General features: G+C 46.3%; 1 protein-coding gene across 3 annotated transcripts in view; it reads left to right on the top strand.

Annotated features, from left to right (window-relative positions):
• The window catches only part of ITPK1 (inositol-tetrakisphosphate 1-kinase), a 276,858-nt gene that overhangs the window by 122,710 nt on the left and 133,617 nt on the right, over positions 1–20,531 (top strand). For all 3 annotated transcript variants that reach the window (XM_029059802.2, XM_029059809.2, XM_029059816.2), the window contains one exon: positions 11,190–11,315. In XM_029059802.2, the coding sequence (XP_028915635.1) occupies positions 11,190–11,315 (126 nt within the window). The remainder of the gene's footprint in view (positions 1–11,189; positions 11,316–20,531) is intronic.

Here is a 20,531-nt window from a genome sequence, read left to right as displayed (position 1 = left end):
GAACTCCCATCCCCTCTACCTTCCACAGTCTTGCTGCAGGGAAACCTATTTTCTCTTTTATGCTTAAGGGAGGATTCTTCATTGGGGGACTTAAATAAGTAGCTACTTCCCAGGTTCATCTTGCGGAATGGAGTGTTTTGTGATTAGCCTGAGGTCAGAGAAATACCCAAGACCCTTCAGGCCCCAAGAATCGTCTAGGGTGATGTTCTCTCCTGTATGAAAGCACCTTGTAGTGGTGGGATGCCTTTCATTGATTTCATTGAATTGAATTTCATTAAATTCCATGGGCACATCTGGAATTTGAGTCCCCATAGGGGGCAGGAGCAATGTGCCTTAACAATAATAATAATAATGATAATGGCATTTGTTAAGCACTTACTGTGTACCAGAGACTGCACTAAGCACTGGGATGGATACAAGCAAATCGTGTTGGACACAGTCCCTGTTCCATGCCGGGCTCGGTCTCAGTCCCCGTTTTACAGATATGGTAACCGGGGCAGAGAGAATTGAAGTGATTTGTCCAAGGTCACACAGCAGACAATTGGTGGAGCTGGGATTAGAGCCCATGACCTTCCGACTCCCAGGCCCGCGCTCGATCCATTATGCCATGCTGCTTCTCGCCTAGTAGATAGAGAACAGGCCTAGGTGTCAGAAGGACCTGGGCTCTAATTCCGGTTCTATCATTTGTTTCCTGTGAGATTTTGGGCAAGTCATTTAATTTCTCTTTGCCTAATTTACCTCGTTTCAAAAATGAGGATGAAGACTGTGAGCCCCATGTGGGACAGGGACTGTATCCAATCTGATGAGCTTGGCTCTACCCCACTGCTTAGTACAGTGCCTGGCACATAGTGTTCAACGATTACCATAAAAAAGTGCAAGTTGGGCTTTGGCTTTGCATTTTGCTTGTAACCAATGCTGCCCTGTCTTGGAGAAATGCTAGGAGCTGGTTTGCCCAAGTGGAAAGGCAGCAGCTTCAACTGGAAGGCAGGCAGCAGCTTCAAATGAAATCCTCTTGGGAGAGTCCTGTTAACTGATCCGTGGGAACTGTTTTGAGCTGATCCCTGAGAGTTGTAAGAGCATTTTTTTTTCCTGTTTTAACAATCTTTGCACTTGGTCAGGTGACAGAATGTCAGGGAGGCCGCACCCAGCTTCCTCTGCTCCATTGTAAATCCCTTCATTTCTAGGCCTCATTAAAGTTGAGCGAGACCCTCTACGTCCTCAACCCAGAGAAAGAATAGGCTGTTAGAACTGGGGAGCACGGGAAATGGGAACAGTACTTCTTTTTGGAGTCTTCAGTCTTTTAAAAGATCTTTGCAGGCTTTGTAAGAATTTGGCTTGAAAGTTTTCGCAAAAGGGGGTGTACAAAAGATTGCAGTATATTTTCCCTTGAATGCTTGGTTGCCAGTGGGAATGAGCTGCCAATTAATTACCGTTCTGTGGAATGGCTTTGTTGCAAAATAAATTAACTTAGAAAAAACTCCAAAAAATCGGAGGGGTGTGGTTACAGACCAATGGAATTTAATTGCATGTTCTATAGGAAGCAGTGTGGCCTTATTTGAAGGAGCATGGGCCTAGGAGTCAGAGGACTTGGGTTCTAATCCCAGTTTGGCCACTTGTCAAATACAAATCACTTAACTTCTTTGGGCCTCAGTTACCTCAGCTGTAAAATGGGGATTAAGACTGTGAGCCCTGTGGGGAACAGGGACTGCGCCCAACCTGATTAGTTTGTGTCTACCCCAGTGCTAAGTACAGTACTTGGCACATAGTGCTTAACAAGTACAATTAAAAAATGAAGCAGTACTTTGTGTCATTGCTCTGTGTTCAGCACCCCCAGAAGAGAGAGCCCCTCTTTTTAACTTTTCACTTGACAGCAGGGGACGGTGTGTCTTGTGTACCCCCAATATCTGCCTCGATCGGACTGGGGCACTGCCACAAATCAAGTTTTTCTTTCCACAGTTCCAATAATAGTTAATAACAGGGAACATGTCTACCAACTCTGTTGTATTATACTCTCCCAAATGCTTAGTACAGTGCTCTGCACACCGGAAGCGCTCAATAAATACCACTGATAAATGAGTGATTGCATTGAATAGCATTGTTGGCTTTGCATAGGGCACTCCTGACTGGGTAAAGGTAGGATTTGGCAGATTTTAGTAGAACCATTCTCAGGGCTAAAGATTACTGAAGAAGTGCAGTTTCCCTCAAAAGGTAAAACCCCATCTCCAACCCCCAAAACAGTGACAGTGAGTCAATTTCTTACAGTTTCAGAGCATTTGGGTGTTTCTTGGTAAGCAACGATTCTAAGTGCAGTTCTCCTTTCATGGGGAAGGATGTGGCTGATAAGGAGGAGGAATTAAGAGTTCTTTGACATAAGTAATGCTTGTGATCAGTCATTCAGTTGATTGGTGATATTTATTCATTCATTCATTCAATAGTATTTATTGAGCGCTTACTATGTGCAGAGCACTGTACTAAGCGCTTGGAATGGACAAATCGGCAACAGAGACAGTCCCTGCCCACTGATGGGCTTACAGTCTAATCAGGGGAGACAGACAGACAAAAACAATAGCAATAAGTAGAATCAAGGGGATGTACATCTCATTAAAACAATAGCAATAAATAGAATCAAGGTGAAGTACACCTCATTGACAAAATAAATAGGGTAATAAAAATATATACAAATGAGCGGACGAGCACAGTGCTGAGGGGAGGGGAAGGGAGAGGGGGAGGAGCAGAGGGAAAGGGGGGGAAAAGGGGGCTTAGCTGAAGGGAGGTGAAGGGGGGTAGAGAGGCAGCAGAGGGAAAAGGGGAAGCTCAGTCTGGGAAGGCCTCTTGGAGGAGGTGAGCTCTCAGTAGGGCTTTGAAGAGAGGAAGAGAATTGGTTTGGCGGAGGTGAGCGATTACTATAGGCAGAACACTGTACTAAGCACTTGGGCGAATATGGGACAACAGAATTAGCAGACATGATCCCATCACAAGCTTACAGCCTAGAGAGAGAGAGACATTTGAATAAATAATAATATACGATTTTTAAAATACGTACATAAGTGCTGTGAGGTTGGGGGGTGGGGAGGGTGGGCAAATATCAATTGTCCAAAGGTCACAGATCCAAGTGCATAGACAACACAGAAGGGAGAGTGAGCCGGGGAAAAGAGGGCTTAATTGGAGAAGGCTTCTTGGAGAAGATGTGACCTTAACAGTGCTTTGAGTGGGGGCGGGGAAAACGGTGGTCTGACGTATATGGAGGGAGATGGAATTCCAGGCTAGAGGGATGACTTGGGAATAGGGTCCGTGGTGAGATAGAGGAGATTGGGGCACAGGGATTAAGCTGGTGTCAGAGGAGTGGAGCATGTGGGCTGGGCTGAAGTAGATCGGTGAGGTGTGGTAGACGGGGGCTAGCTGACTGCATGCGTTAAAGCCGATCAGACCAGAAACATGCAAGAATGGAAAGCCTGTGTCCCAGAAGGCAGAGAAGCACTTTGCAGAGAAGTGTCCATCTGTTGAGCTAAAGGCCTGTCTGCTCTTCAGGCCCAGAGTGGCTTCCAAGACAGTGCAGAAGTGTTCTTGCCCTCTTCCCTCTCCCTGCCCCTTTCCCTCTCTCTCCTCTTCCCTGTCTCTTTCCCCTGATCTTCTACTAATGACCACTGAAATAGAAGGGACAGACCCACTAGAGGACTGTTGCTTCGGGGTGGGGGTTGACTTAACCAGAATCCCTGTGATGGAAGCTGGAACAGTAGTCCTGCTTTGAGGATTGTAAAGACATAGCCTTGCTTTGTCTGCTCCGATTAGGCTGACTTTTCACATCTGATGGATAGGGTCAGCGGCCGAGTGCCACGGATGAGTTGCGGTCCCGTGACTTCGGATCCAAAAGCCTGCTCAAAGAAACCTCTGCCAGTGGTAATGCCTTGTGTAGAGCCAGTGGCCCCGTCTCATCTCTGCCATTTGTTCCTCCAGGGCAAATTCATTCATTCAATAGTATTTATTGAGCACTTACTATGTGCAGAGCACAGTACTAAGCTTTTGGAATGTACAATTTGGCAACAGGTAGAGACAATCCCTGCCCATTGATGGGCTTACAGTCTAATCGGGGGATACAGACAGACAAAAACAATAGCAATAAATAGAATCGAGGAGATGTACATCTCATTAAGAAAATAATTAGGGTAATAAAAATATATACAAATGAGTGGACGAGCACAGTGCTGAGGGGAGGGGAAGGGAGAGGGGGTGGAGCAGAGGAAAAGGGGGGGAAAAGGGGGCTTAGCTGAGGGGAGGTGAAGGGAGGGGCAGAGAGGGAGCAGAGGGAAAAGGGGAAGGTCAGTCTGGGAAGGTCTCTTGGAGGAAGTGAGCTCTCAGGGCTTTGAAGAGGGGAAGAGAGTTTGGTGGAGGTGAGGAGGGAGGGCATTCCAGAACCACGGGAGGACGTGGCCCAGGGGTCGATGGTGGGCTAGACGAGAACAGGCGACGGTGAGGAGGTGGGCAGCAGAGGAGCGGAGCCTATGGGGTGGGCAGTAGAAAGAGAGAAGGGAGGAGAGGTAGGAGGGGGCAAGGTGATGGAGAGCCTTGAAGCCTAGCGTGAGAAGTTTTTGTTTCGTGCGGTGGTCGATAGGCAACCACTGGAGGTTTTTAGGAAGGGGAGTGACATGCCCAGAGCGTTTCTACAGCAAGATGAGCTGGGTAACGGAATGAAGAATAGACTGGAATGGGGAGAGACAGGAGGAAGGGAGATCAGAGAGAAGGCTGACACAGTAGTGGTCTAGGAGTCAGAAGGACCTGGGTTCTAATTCTGGCTCTGCCACTGTCTGTTCTGTGAACTTGGGCAAGACTGTCAAATTCTCTGCATCTCAGTTATCTGTAAAATGGGGATTCAGACTGTGGGACTGCGACTGTTTCCAACCTGATGACCTTTTATCTACCCTGGCACTTGGAGCAGTGTAATAATAATAATGATAACATCTCAGCCTCCAGATCCTCCTTAGACACTCATAGAAATCACAGTAAATCTTATCTTTAGTTAGCAGAGGTGAAGTGGAAGCTCATTACCTAAGATGGGAAAGTTCGTTTTGAAGGCATTCACAATATTTTTTTTCTCCAGAAAGTTCAGAGAACTGAAATTGCCTGAAGGGGAGAATGGGAGATGAAGGAAGAAGAGGATAGAGAGGGGTAAAGTTTAACATCTGGATTAGATTTTCAGATCTGAGTTAATACTGCTGTTTTTAGGTCAAAGACTCTCGATTGCAAAAATACCTAGTGTGGGAATGCTGTAAATCAATCAGTGGTGTATATTTAGCACTTGCTATGTGCAGAGCCCTGTACTAAGCACACGGGAGAGTGTAACGCGGCAGAATTTGTGAACACATGATGTTGGGCAAGTCAGTTTACTTCCTCTGGGCCTCAGTTAACATGATCTGTAAAATGGGGATTGAGACTGTGAGCCCCACAGCGGACAGGGACTGTGTCCAACCCGATTTGCTTGACTCCACCCCAATGCTTAGTACAGGGCCCGACACATAGAAAAAACTTACTATAATTATTATTATTACCTTTTGTACCATACTCTGGCTGAGGCTATACAGTCCATTCAGGAGAAGTGTCATTCAATGCGGAGAACATTGAATTAGTACTAATCAATCTGTGGTTATTGAGCACTTACAGTGTGCATACACTATAATAAGCATTAGGGAGAGTACAATCTAACCGAGTTGGTAGACAAGTTGCCCTCAAGGAGCTGACAGTGTAGAAGAGGAACATAATGTAGAGGGTGTAAACTCCAAAAGCTTAAGTGATAAAAGTTAAGAAAATTTATTTTGGAAAATTTCAGGTATGCGTATTTCATAAAATATTTCATATTTTATAAACACGTATATACCTCAATCGTTTTTTGGTGATAAATGCGGCATTAGTGTCAATCTGACGAGAGGGTAGAAGAGCTTCATGCTCTGTATGTTATTCCAAAGGAAAATTTCACAATTCTCATGAAGCGCCAGGCCATTCTTTCATCGTCTTGCTCCTTTTTGATTCGAAAGGTCCTTCCTTATCCCCATCTAGGATTCCCCCTTCATTTGGATCCTGACATTCACGAACTAAATGTCAGATTGGATTTAAAACAGAACACCATTCTGGGTTAGCTGACTTGTTTAGAATGCACAGACATCGGGGACTGAGATGTTCGAACAGCAAGGAAAGGAATCCATTTTCCCACAGGAACATTTTAAAAGGAGATGAAGGTAATTTGGAAAGGGCAAAAAGGAGACAGCCAAAATGTATTGCAGGAAGGTGGAAACTATCTCAAGGTAAAAAGGAGGGGATGACACTATATGACAGGTCACACTATAAATTGGAATTTTTTTTTCTTCAAAGAAAGCTTTGAGAACAAAATCCAATTTTTTATGGTATTCATTAAGTGCTTACTATGTGCCAGGCAATGCACTGAGGTTGGACACAGTCCGTGTCCCACATGAGGTCATCATTCTTAATCCCCATTTTGCAGATGAGGTCACTGAGTCACAGAGATTTTATGTGACTTGCCCAAGGTCACAGCAAACAAGTGTGTGGAGCCAGGATTAGAACCCAGGTCCTTCTGACTCCTAGAACCCTGCTTTATCCTCTAGGCCATGCTGCTTCTCCGATTGATCTGAAACAATTCCCAGATGCCGTGTATTGTATTTTTGACTCCCGAAGTATCCATTTCAACCACTGTTTTTCACAAAACTGGAATCTCTTGTTCATAAGTGCCTTCATGGTCCCTGTATTCTGTTGAGCAAGAGGTCCAACTTTTGCCCTTTGAAGCCATGGTGACCGTTACTGTAACAGTCGGGAATCCATTCATTCATTCACCTGACATAGCACTTTCAAGGTTGTTGATTGGTTCTCTTGGTTTAAAATAAGAGTCTTTAGATGGAAATTGATAACTAAGTATCAGTGGATTCTACAGAAATCATATCTAATGTCTTTTTTATGCAATCATTCTACCACAGCTTAGAAAGATTCAATAAAGCCATTGATTCCATTCATATGTCAGAGTTTGAAGGGGAAGCCTTGGAGGAATGGCATTACTAAAATGATTCCACAGCTCAGTGGAGCTGAAATTTCTAATCGGTGATACAGTATTTTCATATGACTAACCTACAAGTGGCTCCACCACTTGTCTGCTGGGTGACCTTGGGCAAGTCGCTGAACTTTTCTGTGCCTCAGTGATCTCATCTGTAAAATGAGGATTAAGACTGTGAGTTCCATGTGAGAAATGGACTGTGTCCAACCTTGTACAGTTGTACAAGGTTAGCTTGTATCTACCCTACTGTTTAGTACTGTCCGTGGTTCACAATAAGCACCTAAATAGTATTAAAAAAATACAACCCTGAATGCACCTTAGTGTATCTCCCTTCACCCTTTTCTAATTAACATAAGGCTTAAGGCTCCTCACTGTAATTCCTTAACCTAGCCATGTCCAGCACAAGGCAAAGAAGAGATGGAAGACAGGGCCCTCTTCAAGATGCTTTGCTCATTGTTCAGTGGTTCTATCTCTTGGAGATTCTGCTTTTACCCTCTCTTGTTTAATGGAGCATTTCCAGAGCGAGCTATGTAAATGGAGCAGAGAGACATTTTGGAGGCGAGATCATAGGAGGGTGAGACTTACAGCTGACAGCTACAATGAACTGGCTGAGCAGAGGGCTCCAAAAACGTCCAGCGGGGACCACGATGACCGATTAGTGTTCCAAGTTGCTATTCTTGGGAGAGGGTTTTATTGCATTAAAAATGCTTGGAAAATATACAAAGGAAGGTGGAATGCTTCCAAATCAGCAATGTTTACCTTCCACAGATCAGAAGAGAACATGAAGAACTTATTTTCCAAACAACCTGCAGTTGTCAGGTCTACGCATTGTGAGACAGCATGACAGATTTGAGTGGTGAAAACGGCCCTTGCTCTCCTCCCTTTTCCTACTTTGTGCTAAAAACCAAACCCTGCTCATTTTAGCCCTACTCTGAATGGTCAAACCATTTCAAGGGGGCAGTAAAGTTGACCCCGGAGATGTCCTCATTAGGAATCATTTTTATTTCAGTGGTATTTGTTAAGTGCTTACTATATGCCCGGCACTGTACTGAGTGCTGGGGTAGTTGTCGGGTAATTAGGTTGGACACAGACTGTGTCCCACATAGGACTCACGTCTTCAGCCCCATTTTACAGATAAGAGAGCTGAGGCGGAGAGAACTTTAGTGACTTGCCCAAGGTCACACAGCAGACAAGTGGAGGAGCCAGGATTAGAATCCAGGTCCTTCTGACTCCCAGTCCTGTGCTCTATCCACTAGGCCATGCTGCTTCTCTAATGATTAACTTTGTCCCCCCAGAAACACATTTCCCAATGCCGTGCAGATGATTGGATTCCCACTTGCAGCCTCCCTCTGTCTCCTGCAGCATATTTTTTTCTATTTGTTAAGCACTTATTATGTGATAAGTGCTTGGATCAGTGTGGTGGCAGTTTGGTTGGAGGGGAAAGGGTGGTTTTTAGAGATATTGTGAAGGAAGAACCAAGAGGATTTGATGACAGATTGAATATGTGAGTTGAATGAGAGAGATGAGTTGAGGATAATGCTAGGGTTATGGGTTTGTGAGATGGAGTATGGTGGTGGTGGCTACAGGGATGCAAAGGTCAAGGGGAGGACAGGGTTTGGGTGGAGTTCTGTTCTGGACATGTTAAGAGTCGCAGGACATCCAAGTAGAGAAGCTGTTCTTTTTGCTGTTCTGTTCCATCTTCTCCCTCCCGACTTGATGTTGATTTGGACTCCTCAAATCTTCAATATAACATTTAAAGATTAGCCCATCAAAAGAATAACTGATAGTGGACTAATAGTATTGTTATTTGATGTTGATGCTGGTGGTTCCTTCTACTTGGGGATTACAGACTACTTTACGTGGTACAGCGGTCTGCACAATGTAGGCACTCAATACTATCGACTGATTTTAAAAATTCAGAAGGCATTTGAATTTCAAAAGTACAGGATCATAGATTGAGAAGTGATAAGGCCTAGTGGATAGAACACTGGCCTGGGAGTCAGAAGGACCTGAACGATAATCTCAGCTTCGTCACTTGTCTGCGTTGTGACCTTGGGCAAGTCACTTAATTTCTCTGTGCCCCAGTTCCCTTATCTCTAAAATAGAGATTAAGACTGTAAGATCCATATGGGACATGGACTGTGTCCAACCAGATTATCTTTTATCAACCCCAGTGCTTAGTACAGTTCCTGGCACATAGTAAATGCTTAACAAATACTATTAAAACAAGCTACTTGGCCAGACCAGTTGTTTATGGTAAGACCAGTTGTTTATGGTATGAGGATAGCCTTAGAAAGAGCTGCAACTAAGATGGGCTCTAGATATTTTTACTCAATTTTTTTTAGTGTCCTGAATTGAATGGACTCTCATAAACCAGAGCCTACCTTTTCCCCAAAGGCTCAAAACCCAGAAGGAGCCTGGGACTTTTATTGCCAAGTTTAAGACTGTTTTCTGTGCCTGGATGAAGTTACTAGAGTAAGTTTCCCGTCTTGGCTATTTTTTCGATAAGGGTTGTGGGCCTGTCCATTTATAATATTAATAGTACAAGGATGTTGCTTAGTTATCAGAACTCCTACTCACATGGGAGAGTTTTTAACTATTTAATATTATCTATCAACAGAAAGCTGAAGAGATTACTGACTGGGGGAAGCTTCAAAGAGAGACCATCATTGGGGAGGTTTGGGTGGAGAAAGCAGGGAAGGGGTGAGTGAGCTTGCTCATCATTTGATTGGGTTGGTATTAACCAAATATTAGCACATTTGTGTTGGGGTAACAGCGGTAAGTGTTGGGCTGAGGCATTGGTTGCTATTTGGTGAACAGCTCAAGTGATGATTTGTTCCTGAGAGTCTTTGGCATCATATCTGGTGATTCAGAGGTGGAAGAAGAGGAAAAGTGCCTGAATCAGTCACTTAAATAAAGTGGCTCATTTAAAATTCACCAACTGACGAAGAGGAAAACCTGACAGTTTAGATAGTGGTGATTGGGCTCAGAACAAAGTCTGACTCCCTGTTGATGAGAGGCCTGAGGGGGACCAAAATTCTGGAGCCCAGTCAGAACTGAGGACCCCTCCCCAGCCTGAAACTCCACTACAATCTGATCTAACTTCAGAAAGGGATCGGGGCTATAGAAGCTCCTCAGTAGACTGAAAACTTCTTGATGGCAAAGAACATGCATGTTCTACTGTTGTACTCTTCCAGGTACCTAATACAGTGCTCTCCATGTAGCTGATCTAGCATGTATGTGGCTTGATCCTTTGAGCTGCCAAAGCTCATGTACAACAGCTAGAGTGTAGGCTCCTTGTGGGCAGAGAACCTGTCACTTTTTTGCTTTGTACTTCCCAAATGCTTACTGCAGTGGGCCCTCAGTTAATTGTGGTATATGTTAAGTGCTTACCATACTGTGCTAAGCACTGTACTAAGTGCTGGGGTAAATAGAAGATAATCAGATCCCATGTGGGGTTCACGGTGTAAATAAGTCAGAGGGAGAGCAGGTATTGAATTCCCATGAATTCCAGATGAGGGAACTGAGGCCCAGAGAAGTTAAATGACCTTCCCAAGGTCACACAGCAGAAGAGTGGTGGAGCCGGGATTAGAGCACAGGTCCTCTAGCTCCTAGGCCTCTGCTTTTTCCATTAAGCCAAACTGCTATATCAATCAAACAATGGTACTTATTAAGCAGTTACTACGTGCAGAGCACTATACTGAGCGCTTGGGAGAGTACAATATAACAGAAATAGCAGACACATTCCCTGCCCATAACGAGCTTACAGTCTAGAGATGACCTTATATACTATTATATTACTACAATACCTGGCCATTTGCTGGGAAATGTCAGTTATCCTGGGAGCAAATGCTACCCTCAAGCCTATGAAGGCCCAAAATAGAGGGACAAGCACTCCCCAAGACCCACCTCCATCACTGAATCCTTTGACCCAACACATCTTGGGCAGGGCTCTGTGGTGTTTTTGGAAGCTGCCAATCAATGCTGATGGGGACAGAAAGATATGTGTGTCACTGGCGTTCTAATACCTTCTTAGCATCACATAAAAATCGTTTAGCTCATTGAAGAGTTGGGGAAGAATGTTTTGCAAACGTTAGTTCACCTAATTCTCTTTCTCTCGCTCACTCTCTCTCTCCAGCTCAACCTTACCAAACCAATTGAGGAGCAGGGCCCTCTGGATGTGATCATACACAAACTGACAGATGTCATCCTGGAAGCAGACCAAAATGACAGCCAGTCCCTGGAGCTGGTTCACAGATTCCAAGTGAGTAACTTTGCCTTCGAGACCATTAGAATGTGGTGTAATGGGAAAGGGAGTTAACAAAGTCCTCAGAATGCTCTTTCTATTCATTCACAACTATACAAGCTCTAAAATGTATATTTTTAATAGCAGTGAAGCCCTGTTATACTGCCAACTGAGAAGCAGTGTGGCCTAGTGAATAGAACACAGGCCTGGGAGTCAGAAGGACCTGAGTTCTAATACCAGCTCTGCCATGCGGCTGCTGTGTGACCTTGGGCAAGTCACTTAACTTCTCTGTGCCTCAGTTATCTCACCTGTAAAATGGAGATTAAGACTGTGAGCCCCCTGTGGGAAATGGGCTGTATCCAACTTTATTTGTGCCTACTCAGCGCTTAGGTTAGTACAGTGCCTGGCACGTAGCAAACACTTAACAAATACCATTAAAAAAACCCAAAACTGAACAAGTCCCAGCAGGAAGGGGGAAAATGTTAACTGAGCATTTGTGCTGTTGACAAAAGGGGACTCAGAGCAAGGGGAGAGACAAGGGAGAGAACTGAGAGAGACCAAGGAAGGCAGAAAAGAGAACAAAAGTGAAGTAAACAGAAAGACTGAGAGCAGAGCATGTGATAGATGAAGAGCAGAGAAAACCCAGCTCTTGTATTCCCTGAAAATTTTTGGCAGTGGATTTTTGCTAGTAGAGACAGTCTGTTTTTCACTTTCTGAAAAGAAAACCAGGTGTTTACCATGCTTTTCCAGTTCTCTCCTCTCCATTAATCTTTTCAAGTGTTCTTCTGGCCTCAGCCAGGAAATGGACTCGCAACCCTCTCTGCCCAAAGTAGTAATAGTATTTATAGTAATGATATTTATCAAGCATCTTCTGATTGAAGTGCACTGTACTAAGCCCTTGGTAAACAAAGGCAGAAGCAGTGAAAAACACCTTTGTTGGCATTCTAAGGCCACACCTCCAAGGGTCATGGACCCCGAGGGCCCTCCATTCTAGGCCATGAAAGTTGTTCTGGTTGTCATTGCAGTGAGTATGTGGGAACCGGCAGAGTTTGCTCCCCTAGCTTTGATCCTGCCGCCTCCCGGGGGCTACCCGCTCGGCCACCTCGGGCCCTCCAAACCCCAGAGCATCAGATGAAGACATCTGCCAGGGAATTAAGGAGAAACTCAATACATGCCATATGCCATTCCTACTGAAATATTCTGAAATTTGACTGAGTATTTTTGCCTCTCCAGTTCCTCCATAGTCTTACCACCTAGCCTCCAGTGTTCACATGAATATTGAAGCCAAGAGAGAACTAGTGCCTTCATATCTGGAGGCCAATTTGATTCATTCCTGATCCATTCTGGGGCAGGCTTAGTATCCTGGGACCAAAGTGTATCCCTGTGCCCAACCTCCCCCCCTCTAGATTTTAAGCTCCTTGTGGTCAGGGACTGTGACTGTTGTTATATTGTACTCTCCCAAGTGCTTAGTATAGTGCTCTGCATATAGTAAGAGCTCAATAAATATGACTGACTGACTCCTATGTAGCCCTGGAACTGATCCTGTGGTCCCCAAGACCAAAGCCTTTATCCCTTATCTCCACACCCTGCAACAGACGTGTCTTAAATAGGTTTTCAAACAGGGTCAGAGGCATTGGGCCATACTTACCCGACTGAGCCTGCCAAACTGTAAGCTTCTTATCATTCTGCCATAAAAACCTCAGATATGAAGTAATTTAAATTGGGAGTATGAGTATGTCATGTCTTAGCTGAATTCACGTGGGTTCCTCCAGAGGGGAATGACCTCAAACTGCTATGGTCATTTTCTACCAGAGTACCCCAATTTCCTCTTTTTGGTGTCAAACTGAAGCAGAACTAAAGAGTAGATTTTTAAGTTGCTTTATGTGTCTTTCCTTGGGGTACATACACAGGGAATGGCAGTGCCCCGCTCTCTAGTGCCCTAGACCCTTGTGTGGGTGATCAGAGATTTGGTGCTCTCCATCCACTACCAGCCCCGGGGACTTGGTCTCAGACACTGAGCAAGACCCTCAAGGAAGAAGCTTGGCAGCTGGACATGCCAGCCCTTGGCATAACTGTTCACGCCAAAGGGCCCTCTGAGGGAGTCCAAGTCCACCTCCAGTTCAGCACTCTTTCATCTACTAGGTTCCAGCCCCTGTTTGAAAGAGAGGATGGTAAGCTCCTCTCTGTAAGCTCATTGTGAGCAGGGAATGTATAATAATAATAGTGATATTTGTTCAGTATTTACTGTGTGTCAAGCAGTGTTCTAAGCGCTGGGGTAGATACAAGCTAATCAGGTTGGACACAGTCCCTGTCCCACATGGGGTTCATAGTCTTAATCCCCATGAGGATGAGGTAACAGAGGCACAGTGAAGTGACTTGCCCAAGGTCACATGTTAGACAAGTAGCAAAGCCAGGACTTGAATTCAGGGCCTTCTGACTCCCAGTCCTGTGCTCTATCCACTAGGCCGTGGTGCTTCTCTTAATATAACTGCCAACTCTGTTGCATCTTACTTTACCAAGTACTTAGTACAATGCTGTGTACACAGTAAGCACAGTAAGTAAATCCCATTGATTGATTGATTGATTGATTGATTGGGACAGTGGCGGGTCTGCCTTCAGAACCTGTGCTAAACCTGCTTCCACCCAGCAACAGAAGAATTGGTAGTCCGGTCCCTGCTTCAGTCAGGGCTTTAAACAACCTTGGCCTGAGTTTTAGCAGGACTTACACCTTTAGTATCTACCCTGACGGCATGCCCCTCTAGTCTTCTTGGATGATTTCTCTGCTCTGGGCAAAAATATAACCAAGTCCTAGTGGATAGAGCACATGTGTGGGAGTCAGAAAGAGCCGAGTTCTAATCCCAGCTCCCCCACTTGTCTGCTGTGTGACCTAGGGCAAGCCACTTCACTTCTGTGCATCAGGTCCCTCATTTGTAAAATGGGCATTAAGACTGTAAATCCCGTGTGGAACAAGAACTATGTGCAACCTGATTAGCTTGCATCAACCTTGTATCAACCCCAGCACTTAGTACAGTGCCTGGCACATAGTAAGTGCTTGATAAATACCATAAAAAAGTCCTCTGAGAGTTGTGTGGAGAGAACACAAACAGCATACCGGTGGTCTTCAATAAACTTCAGTGTTTTGAAGGAACCTCCCTCGAGTTTCTTAATCCTGGGTCCAGAACATAAAGTGCAGCATTGCAGTTACATAGCAAGTCTGGTTGACTTTTCTCTCTAACATGACTAATGTCCACCTTTCTGGCCCTTTCAATGATTATGTGAATATACATTTTTGGCAAGTTATTTATTGAAATGCTCATTTCTGGTGTTAGCATTTGTACCTTTGCTCTTGTTTTTTGGCTGTATAGGCTGCAATTTTTTAATTGCCACCCCATTAGATAGTAGGCACCCAAAGGGTAAGAAACAAGAATTTTCCCACTATTGTGTGTTTTCTCTGTACATTTTTCGTGTGGTGGTGGCGGCTCAGTAAATGATATCGACAATGAGTTGATTTTCTTACAAATTCTTGGGGTTCTTTTTCTTCTGCATTGTTTGCATTACTTTTCTTCCACAAGTCCTTGCTTCGAACTTTATTGTGAAACAAGAAGCAATTGAGGTTATCAGTAGTTTTCATCTCTGTGAAAGGGAGACCTATGAAACCACCCTGTATACCTGTCCCTTGACCTTCATTTTACTAGGCATAAGCTGTGGAGGCAGTAACCTTGTTATTCCTAGTGGCCTGATAGATATAAGTTCAATCTGGCTGGCCTTTCTGCAGCTCGACAGCTCTCCCACGTCCCCTTAGGAAAAAAAAAATAGCCTGGCTTATGTCTTAGCTGAAGAATTGAGTAATTCAGTTGAGTGTTTCTTTCCCTGCAGAGAAAGTATGTGTTGTTCTCGGGCTTTTGAGTAGCCGCTTTGTGCTAAGTTCTATTTGAGATACAAAACACATTAAAAGAACCAGCAAGCAAAATCCAATTTAAAAAGAAGGCAGGCCATAACTGGAATTTCACCTTTAATGCTCATTCAGATACCACATCAATGTTGGAGGAGAGGGCAGTGACAGAGCTTGGAATATATCAGAGAAACACAGTGGCATTTACTAGCGAGACCACCAGTTAAGGTGCTTAAAGCAATTGGATGCTGCTTATCCTTCCTACAGCCTTAATTTTAGTTACCTACCTTAGACCTCTTATATCTGAATTTGTCCAAACCCTAACAGACCTGTTAGAATTTTAGGGCTGCACACCTTCCTTGTAGTGCCAGTCTCTGGGTTTACCCTACCCTGTGAAAATATTTCCTTTTCTTCAAGGGGATCAAGCTTCAGTAACTGCTCCTGATGTCCTGTTGTTGAGTTTGGTGGCAGCAGTTCTGTGTTTCCCCTATCCACACTCTGCACAGTCCTCAAAATTTCAGTCTGGTCCCCTCTCAGCCTTCATTTTTTCAAGTCACAGAGTCCTAATTCTTTCTGACTCCCATTCCAGTACTTTTTTCCAGAGGCAGCCTGAGTGAGGAGTAATTTCTGCTTCTCCTTCCTGACTCTCATTCTCTTCCTCTCATTTGCTTCTCATTCGTTTCCTTGGGGAAGCAGCGTGGCTCAGTGGAAAGAGCATGGGCTTGGGAGTCAGAGGTCATGGGTTCTAATCCCAGCCCCGTCGCTTGTCAGCAGTGTGACTTTGGGCAAGTCACTTAACTTCTCTGTGCCTCAGTTACCTCATCTGTAAAATGGGGATTGAGTCTGTGAGTCCCATGTGGGACAACCTGATCATCTTTCGGAAACGTGGCTCTCTCCCGAAGACACGGTCTCCGCCGCCGCTCTCTCCAGCGGAGGCCTCTCCTTCTCCCACTCCCCCAGACTCACCGGTAAGGGAGGAGGCGTCGGCTTCCTCCTCTCGCCCCGATGCCGCTTCCGCACTATCCCTCCTCCCCCCTCCCTCTCCTTCCCCTCCTTCGAAGCCCATATCATTCGCCTCTACCACCCACTCCAGTTACTTGTCGCCGTCATCTACCGCCCTCCCGGTCCCACCTCCGACTTCTTCAACCACCTTGACCCCTTTCTCACCTTCCTCCTCTCCTTCTCTCTGCCCACTCTGATCCTTGGAGACTTCAACATCCATACGGATGTACCCGACGACTCCTCTGCCGCCTGCCTGCTATCCCTCCTCGACTCTGCCGACCTCCTCCTCCACCATACCGCGCCCACTCACCGACTCGGTCACACCCTCGATCTCGTCATCTCCTACCGCTGCACTATCTCCTCCCTCACCAACTCTGAAATCCCTCTCTCTGACCATAACCTTCTCACCTGCCTCATCTCTCACACTCCCTCCCCCTGCAAATCTTCGCTACTGCCCCACAGAGACCTCCGCTCTCTCGATCCCATCCGTCTTTCCAATAGCATCTCGCCTCACCTTGCCGCCCTGTCCTCTCTTCCCACTCTCGACGATCAGGTCTCCGCTCTCAACTCCACCCTCTCTACTCATCTCGACTCTCTCGCCCCCCTTTCCCTCCGCCGCTCTCGCTCCACTAACCCACAGCCCTGGATCACCTCCTCCGTCCGCCTCCTACGCTCCTATGCTCGAGCTGCTGAGCCCTGCTGGCGAAAGTCCAAGCACCAAGCCGACCTCACACACTTCAAATTTATCCTTTCCTGCCTTAACTCTGCCCTCTCCTCCGCCAGGCAAAGCTTCTTCTCCTCCCTCATCGACACCCATGCCCGTCACCCCCGCCGATTGTTCCGGACCTTTAACTCTCTCCTTAGGCCCCCTGTTCCTCCCCCTCCCCCATCTCTCACCCCTAATGATCTGGCCACCTATTTCCTCACGAAAATCAACACGATCAGGTCTGAGCTCCCCAAAGTCACCCCTCCGCCTTTCCCCTCCCCCACAACAACCCCCTCCCCTACTTTCCCATCCTTCCCTGCAGTATCCTCAGAGGAGATCTCCTCCCTCCTCGCAAGTGCCACCCCCTCCACCTGCGCCTCGGACCCCATTCCCTCTCACCTTCTTAAAACCATCGCCCCTGCCCTCCTCCCTTCCTTAACTTCTATTTTTAACCACTCAATCTCCAAGGGCTCCTTCCCCTCTGTCTTCAAACATGCCCACATCTCCCCCATCCTAAAAAAACCCGCTCTTGACCCCACTTCCCCCTCCAGTTATCGTCCTATCTCCCTACTACCCTTCCTTTCCAAAATCTTAGAACGAGTCGTCTACAATCGATGCCTAGAATTCCTTAACTCCCATTCTCTCCTAGACCCCCTCCAATCTGGCTTCCGTCCCCTCCACTCTACTGAGACTGCTCTCTCTATGGTCACCCATGACCTCCTTCTTGCCAAATCCAATGGCTCCTACTCCATTCTTATCCTCCTTGACCTCTCTGCTGCCTTTGACACTGTCGACCGTCCCCTCCTCCTCCATACCTTATCTCACCTTGGCTTCACGGACTCTGTCCTCTCCTGGTTCTCCTCTTACCTCTCTGGCCGATCATTCTCGGTCTCCTACGCTGGAGCCTCCTCCCCCTCCCATCCTTTAACTGTTGGAGTTCCTCAAGGGTCAGTTCTTGGCCCTCTTCTGTTCTCCATTTACACTCACTCCCTCGGTAAACTCATCCGCTCTCACGGCCTTGACTACCATCTCTACGCAGATGACACGCAGATCTACATCTCCGCCCCTGTCCTCTCCCCCTCCCTTCAGGCTCGCATCTCCTCCTGCCTCCGGGACGTCTCCACCTGGATGTCGGCCCGCCACCTAAAACTCAACATGAGCAAGACTGAGCTCCTCATCTTCCCTCCCAAGCCCGGTCCGCTCCCAGACTTCTCCATCACCGTGGATGGCACGACCATCCTTCCCGTCCCGCAGGCCCGCAATCTCGGTGTCATCCTTGACTCGTCCCTCTCGTTCACCCCACACATCCTATCCGTTACCGAGACCTGCCGGTTTCACCTCTACAATATCGCCAAGATCCGCCCTTTCCTCTCCACCCAAACGGCTACCTTACTATTACGGGCTCTCGTTATATCCCGGCTAGACTACTGTGTCAGCCTTCTCTCTGACCTCCCTTCCTCCTCTCTCGCCCCGCTCCGGTCTATTCTTCACTCCGCTGCCCGGCTCATCTTCCTGCAGAAACGATCTGGGCATGTCACTCCCCTTCTTAAACAACTCCAGTGGTTGCCTATCGACCTCCGCTCCAAACAAAAACTCCTCACTCTAGGCTTCAAGGCTCTCCATCACCTTGCCCCTTCCTACCTCTCCTCCCTTCTCTCTTTCTACCGCCCACCCCGCACGCTCCGCTCCTCTGCCGCCCACCTCCTCACCGTCCCTCGGTCTCGCCTATCCCGCCGTCGACCCCTGGGTCACGTCCTCCCGCGGTCCTGGAACGCCCTCCCTCCTCACCTCCGCCAAACTGATTCTCTTTCCCTCTTCAAAACCTTACTTAAAAATCACCTCCTCCTAGAGGCGTTCCCAGACTGAGCTCCTCTTCCCCCTCTACTCCCTCTGCCATCCCCCCTTTACCTCTCCGCAGCTAAAGCCTCATTTTCCCCTTTTCCCTCTGCTCCTCCACCTCTCCCTTCCCATTCCCACAGCACTGTACCCGTCCGCTCAACTGTATATATTTTCGTTACCTTATTTATTTTGTTAATGAATTGTACATCGCCTTGATTCTATTTATTTGCCATTGTTTTTACGAGATGTTCTTCCCCTTGACGCTGTTTAGTGCCATTGTTCTTGTCTGTCCGTCTCCCCCGATTAGACTGTAAGCCCGTCAAACGGCAGGGACTGTCTCTATCTGTTGCCGACTTGTTCATCCCAAGCGCTTAGTACAGTGCTCTGCACATAGTAAGCGCTCAATAAATACTATTGAATGAATGAATGAATTGTATCCCCCCAGCGCTTAGAACAGTGCTTTGCACATAGTAAGCGCTTAATAAATGCCGTCATCATAATCATCGTTCCTCCTTCCCCTCTTCCTCTTCTCCTCCCCCCTTTTCCTCCTCCTTCTCCCCCCTCCTTCTTTAAAGAGAGTTAATCCTCCCTCTTCATCATGCCTTCCTTCCCCAGATTATGAAATCTCACAGATTGCTCCCTATCTGTCTCCTACCTCCTGTTTTTCCAAACCTGCCTATTTTGAGTGTAGGAAATACTAAATAGAAGTGACTTCCAGCAAGAGACTTCGGAGATTAGTTTGCTGGGAAAGCAGTGTGTGACTGATTGGATTTCCCCCATACTCCTCTGCAGTTTTATTCATAGACTGCAGAGCTGGTTAGAGACCTTGAGAAATTTGCACCCTTTCTCCCCCCTCCCTGCCCTTTGCCTCTGACAGGTGAAGGACTAATCCTAAAGGACATGGTGGTAGCCATTCTTTTCTTAAAGATCTCCAGGGAAGGTTCCTCCATAGTCTGCTCCAGTGTTTTATCATCCTGATAGTCAAGGGGTTCTTTTATGTCCAACTGCAGTCTCTCAAATTTTCATTTTAAAGCTATTTCCCCTCATTGGTTCCCTAGAGGGCACGGAGAAGCAGTCAACTTCCTCTGTATTAAAACACATCATGTACCCGAATACAGTCAAGTCAGTCTTTTGTCATCTCTTCCTCTATCAATCATTCAATGTATCTATTGAGCTCATATTGTGTGCAGAGCTCCGTACTAAGCATTTTGAAAGAGTACAATATAACATAGTTGGTAGACACATTCCTTGACCAAAACAAACTTTCCTCATAGAGTCTGAGTTCTATTTCTGCTTCAGGTGCAGGGAGATGGTAGACACCTCGGCTCTGTTTCTTAGACAGGAACAAGATGCTGGGGAATTATAAACACCCACCTTCCTGGATTTGTTTACAAGTAATGTTGCTAATAGCCAAGGGAGGATGGCTAAATGCGTTTTGGGTGTCTTTTCCAGTTAGGTGATCTTTTTAAGTGAGCCTTACTTCATTGAGAAGAACTCCGGTAGTGCACCAGATAGTCAGTGAGGCCTAGTTGGCATCTGTTAAAATGGTCTTGGTGAGGAAACGGTGACTGTTGGGCACAGTCCTGGGGAAGATGAAGATCTGGTCTGATGGCTTGCTGCCCCTTGGGCTATATAGTAGTAGAGGCGGTGTTTATGAAGTGCTTTCTGTGTGCTAACCACTGAGAAACAATTCATGGGTGAGAATTAGTCACTGTCCTTGGGCCTCAGGGGCTTGCAGATGAAGAATAAAGAGGGAAAGGGAATTGGCCATGAACACATAAGGGAAAAATGAAAT

This window comes from Ornithorhynchus anatinus, chromosome 1, assembly GCF_004115215.2.
Source record: "Ornithorhynchus anatinus isolate Pmale09 chromosome 1, mOrnAna1.pri.v4, whole genome shotgun sequence".
Taxonomy (NCBI): domain Eukaryota; kingdom Metazoa; phylum Chordata; class Mammalia; order Monotremata; family Ornithorhynchidae; genus Ornithorhynchus; species Ornithorhynchus anatinus.
Note: the sequence above shows the minus strand (reverse complement) of the source record. Positions and strands in the feature narration are given on the sequence as shown.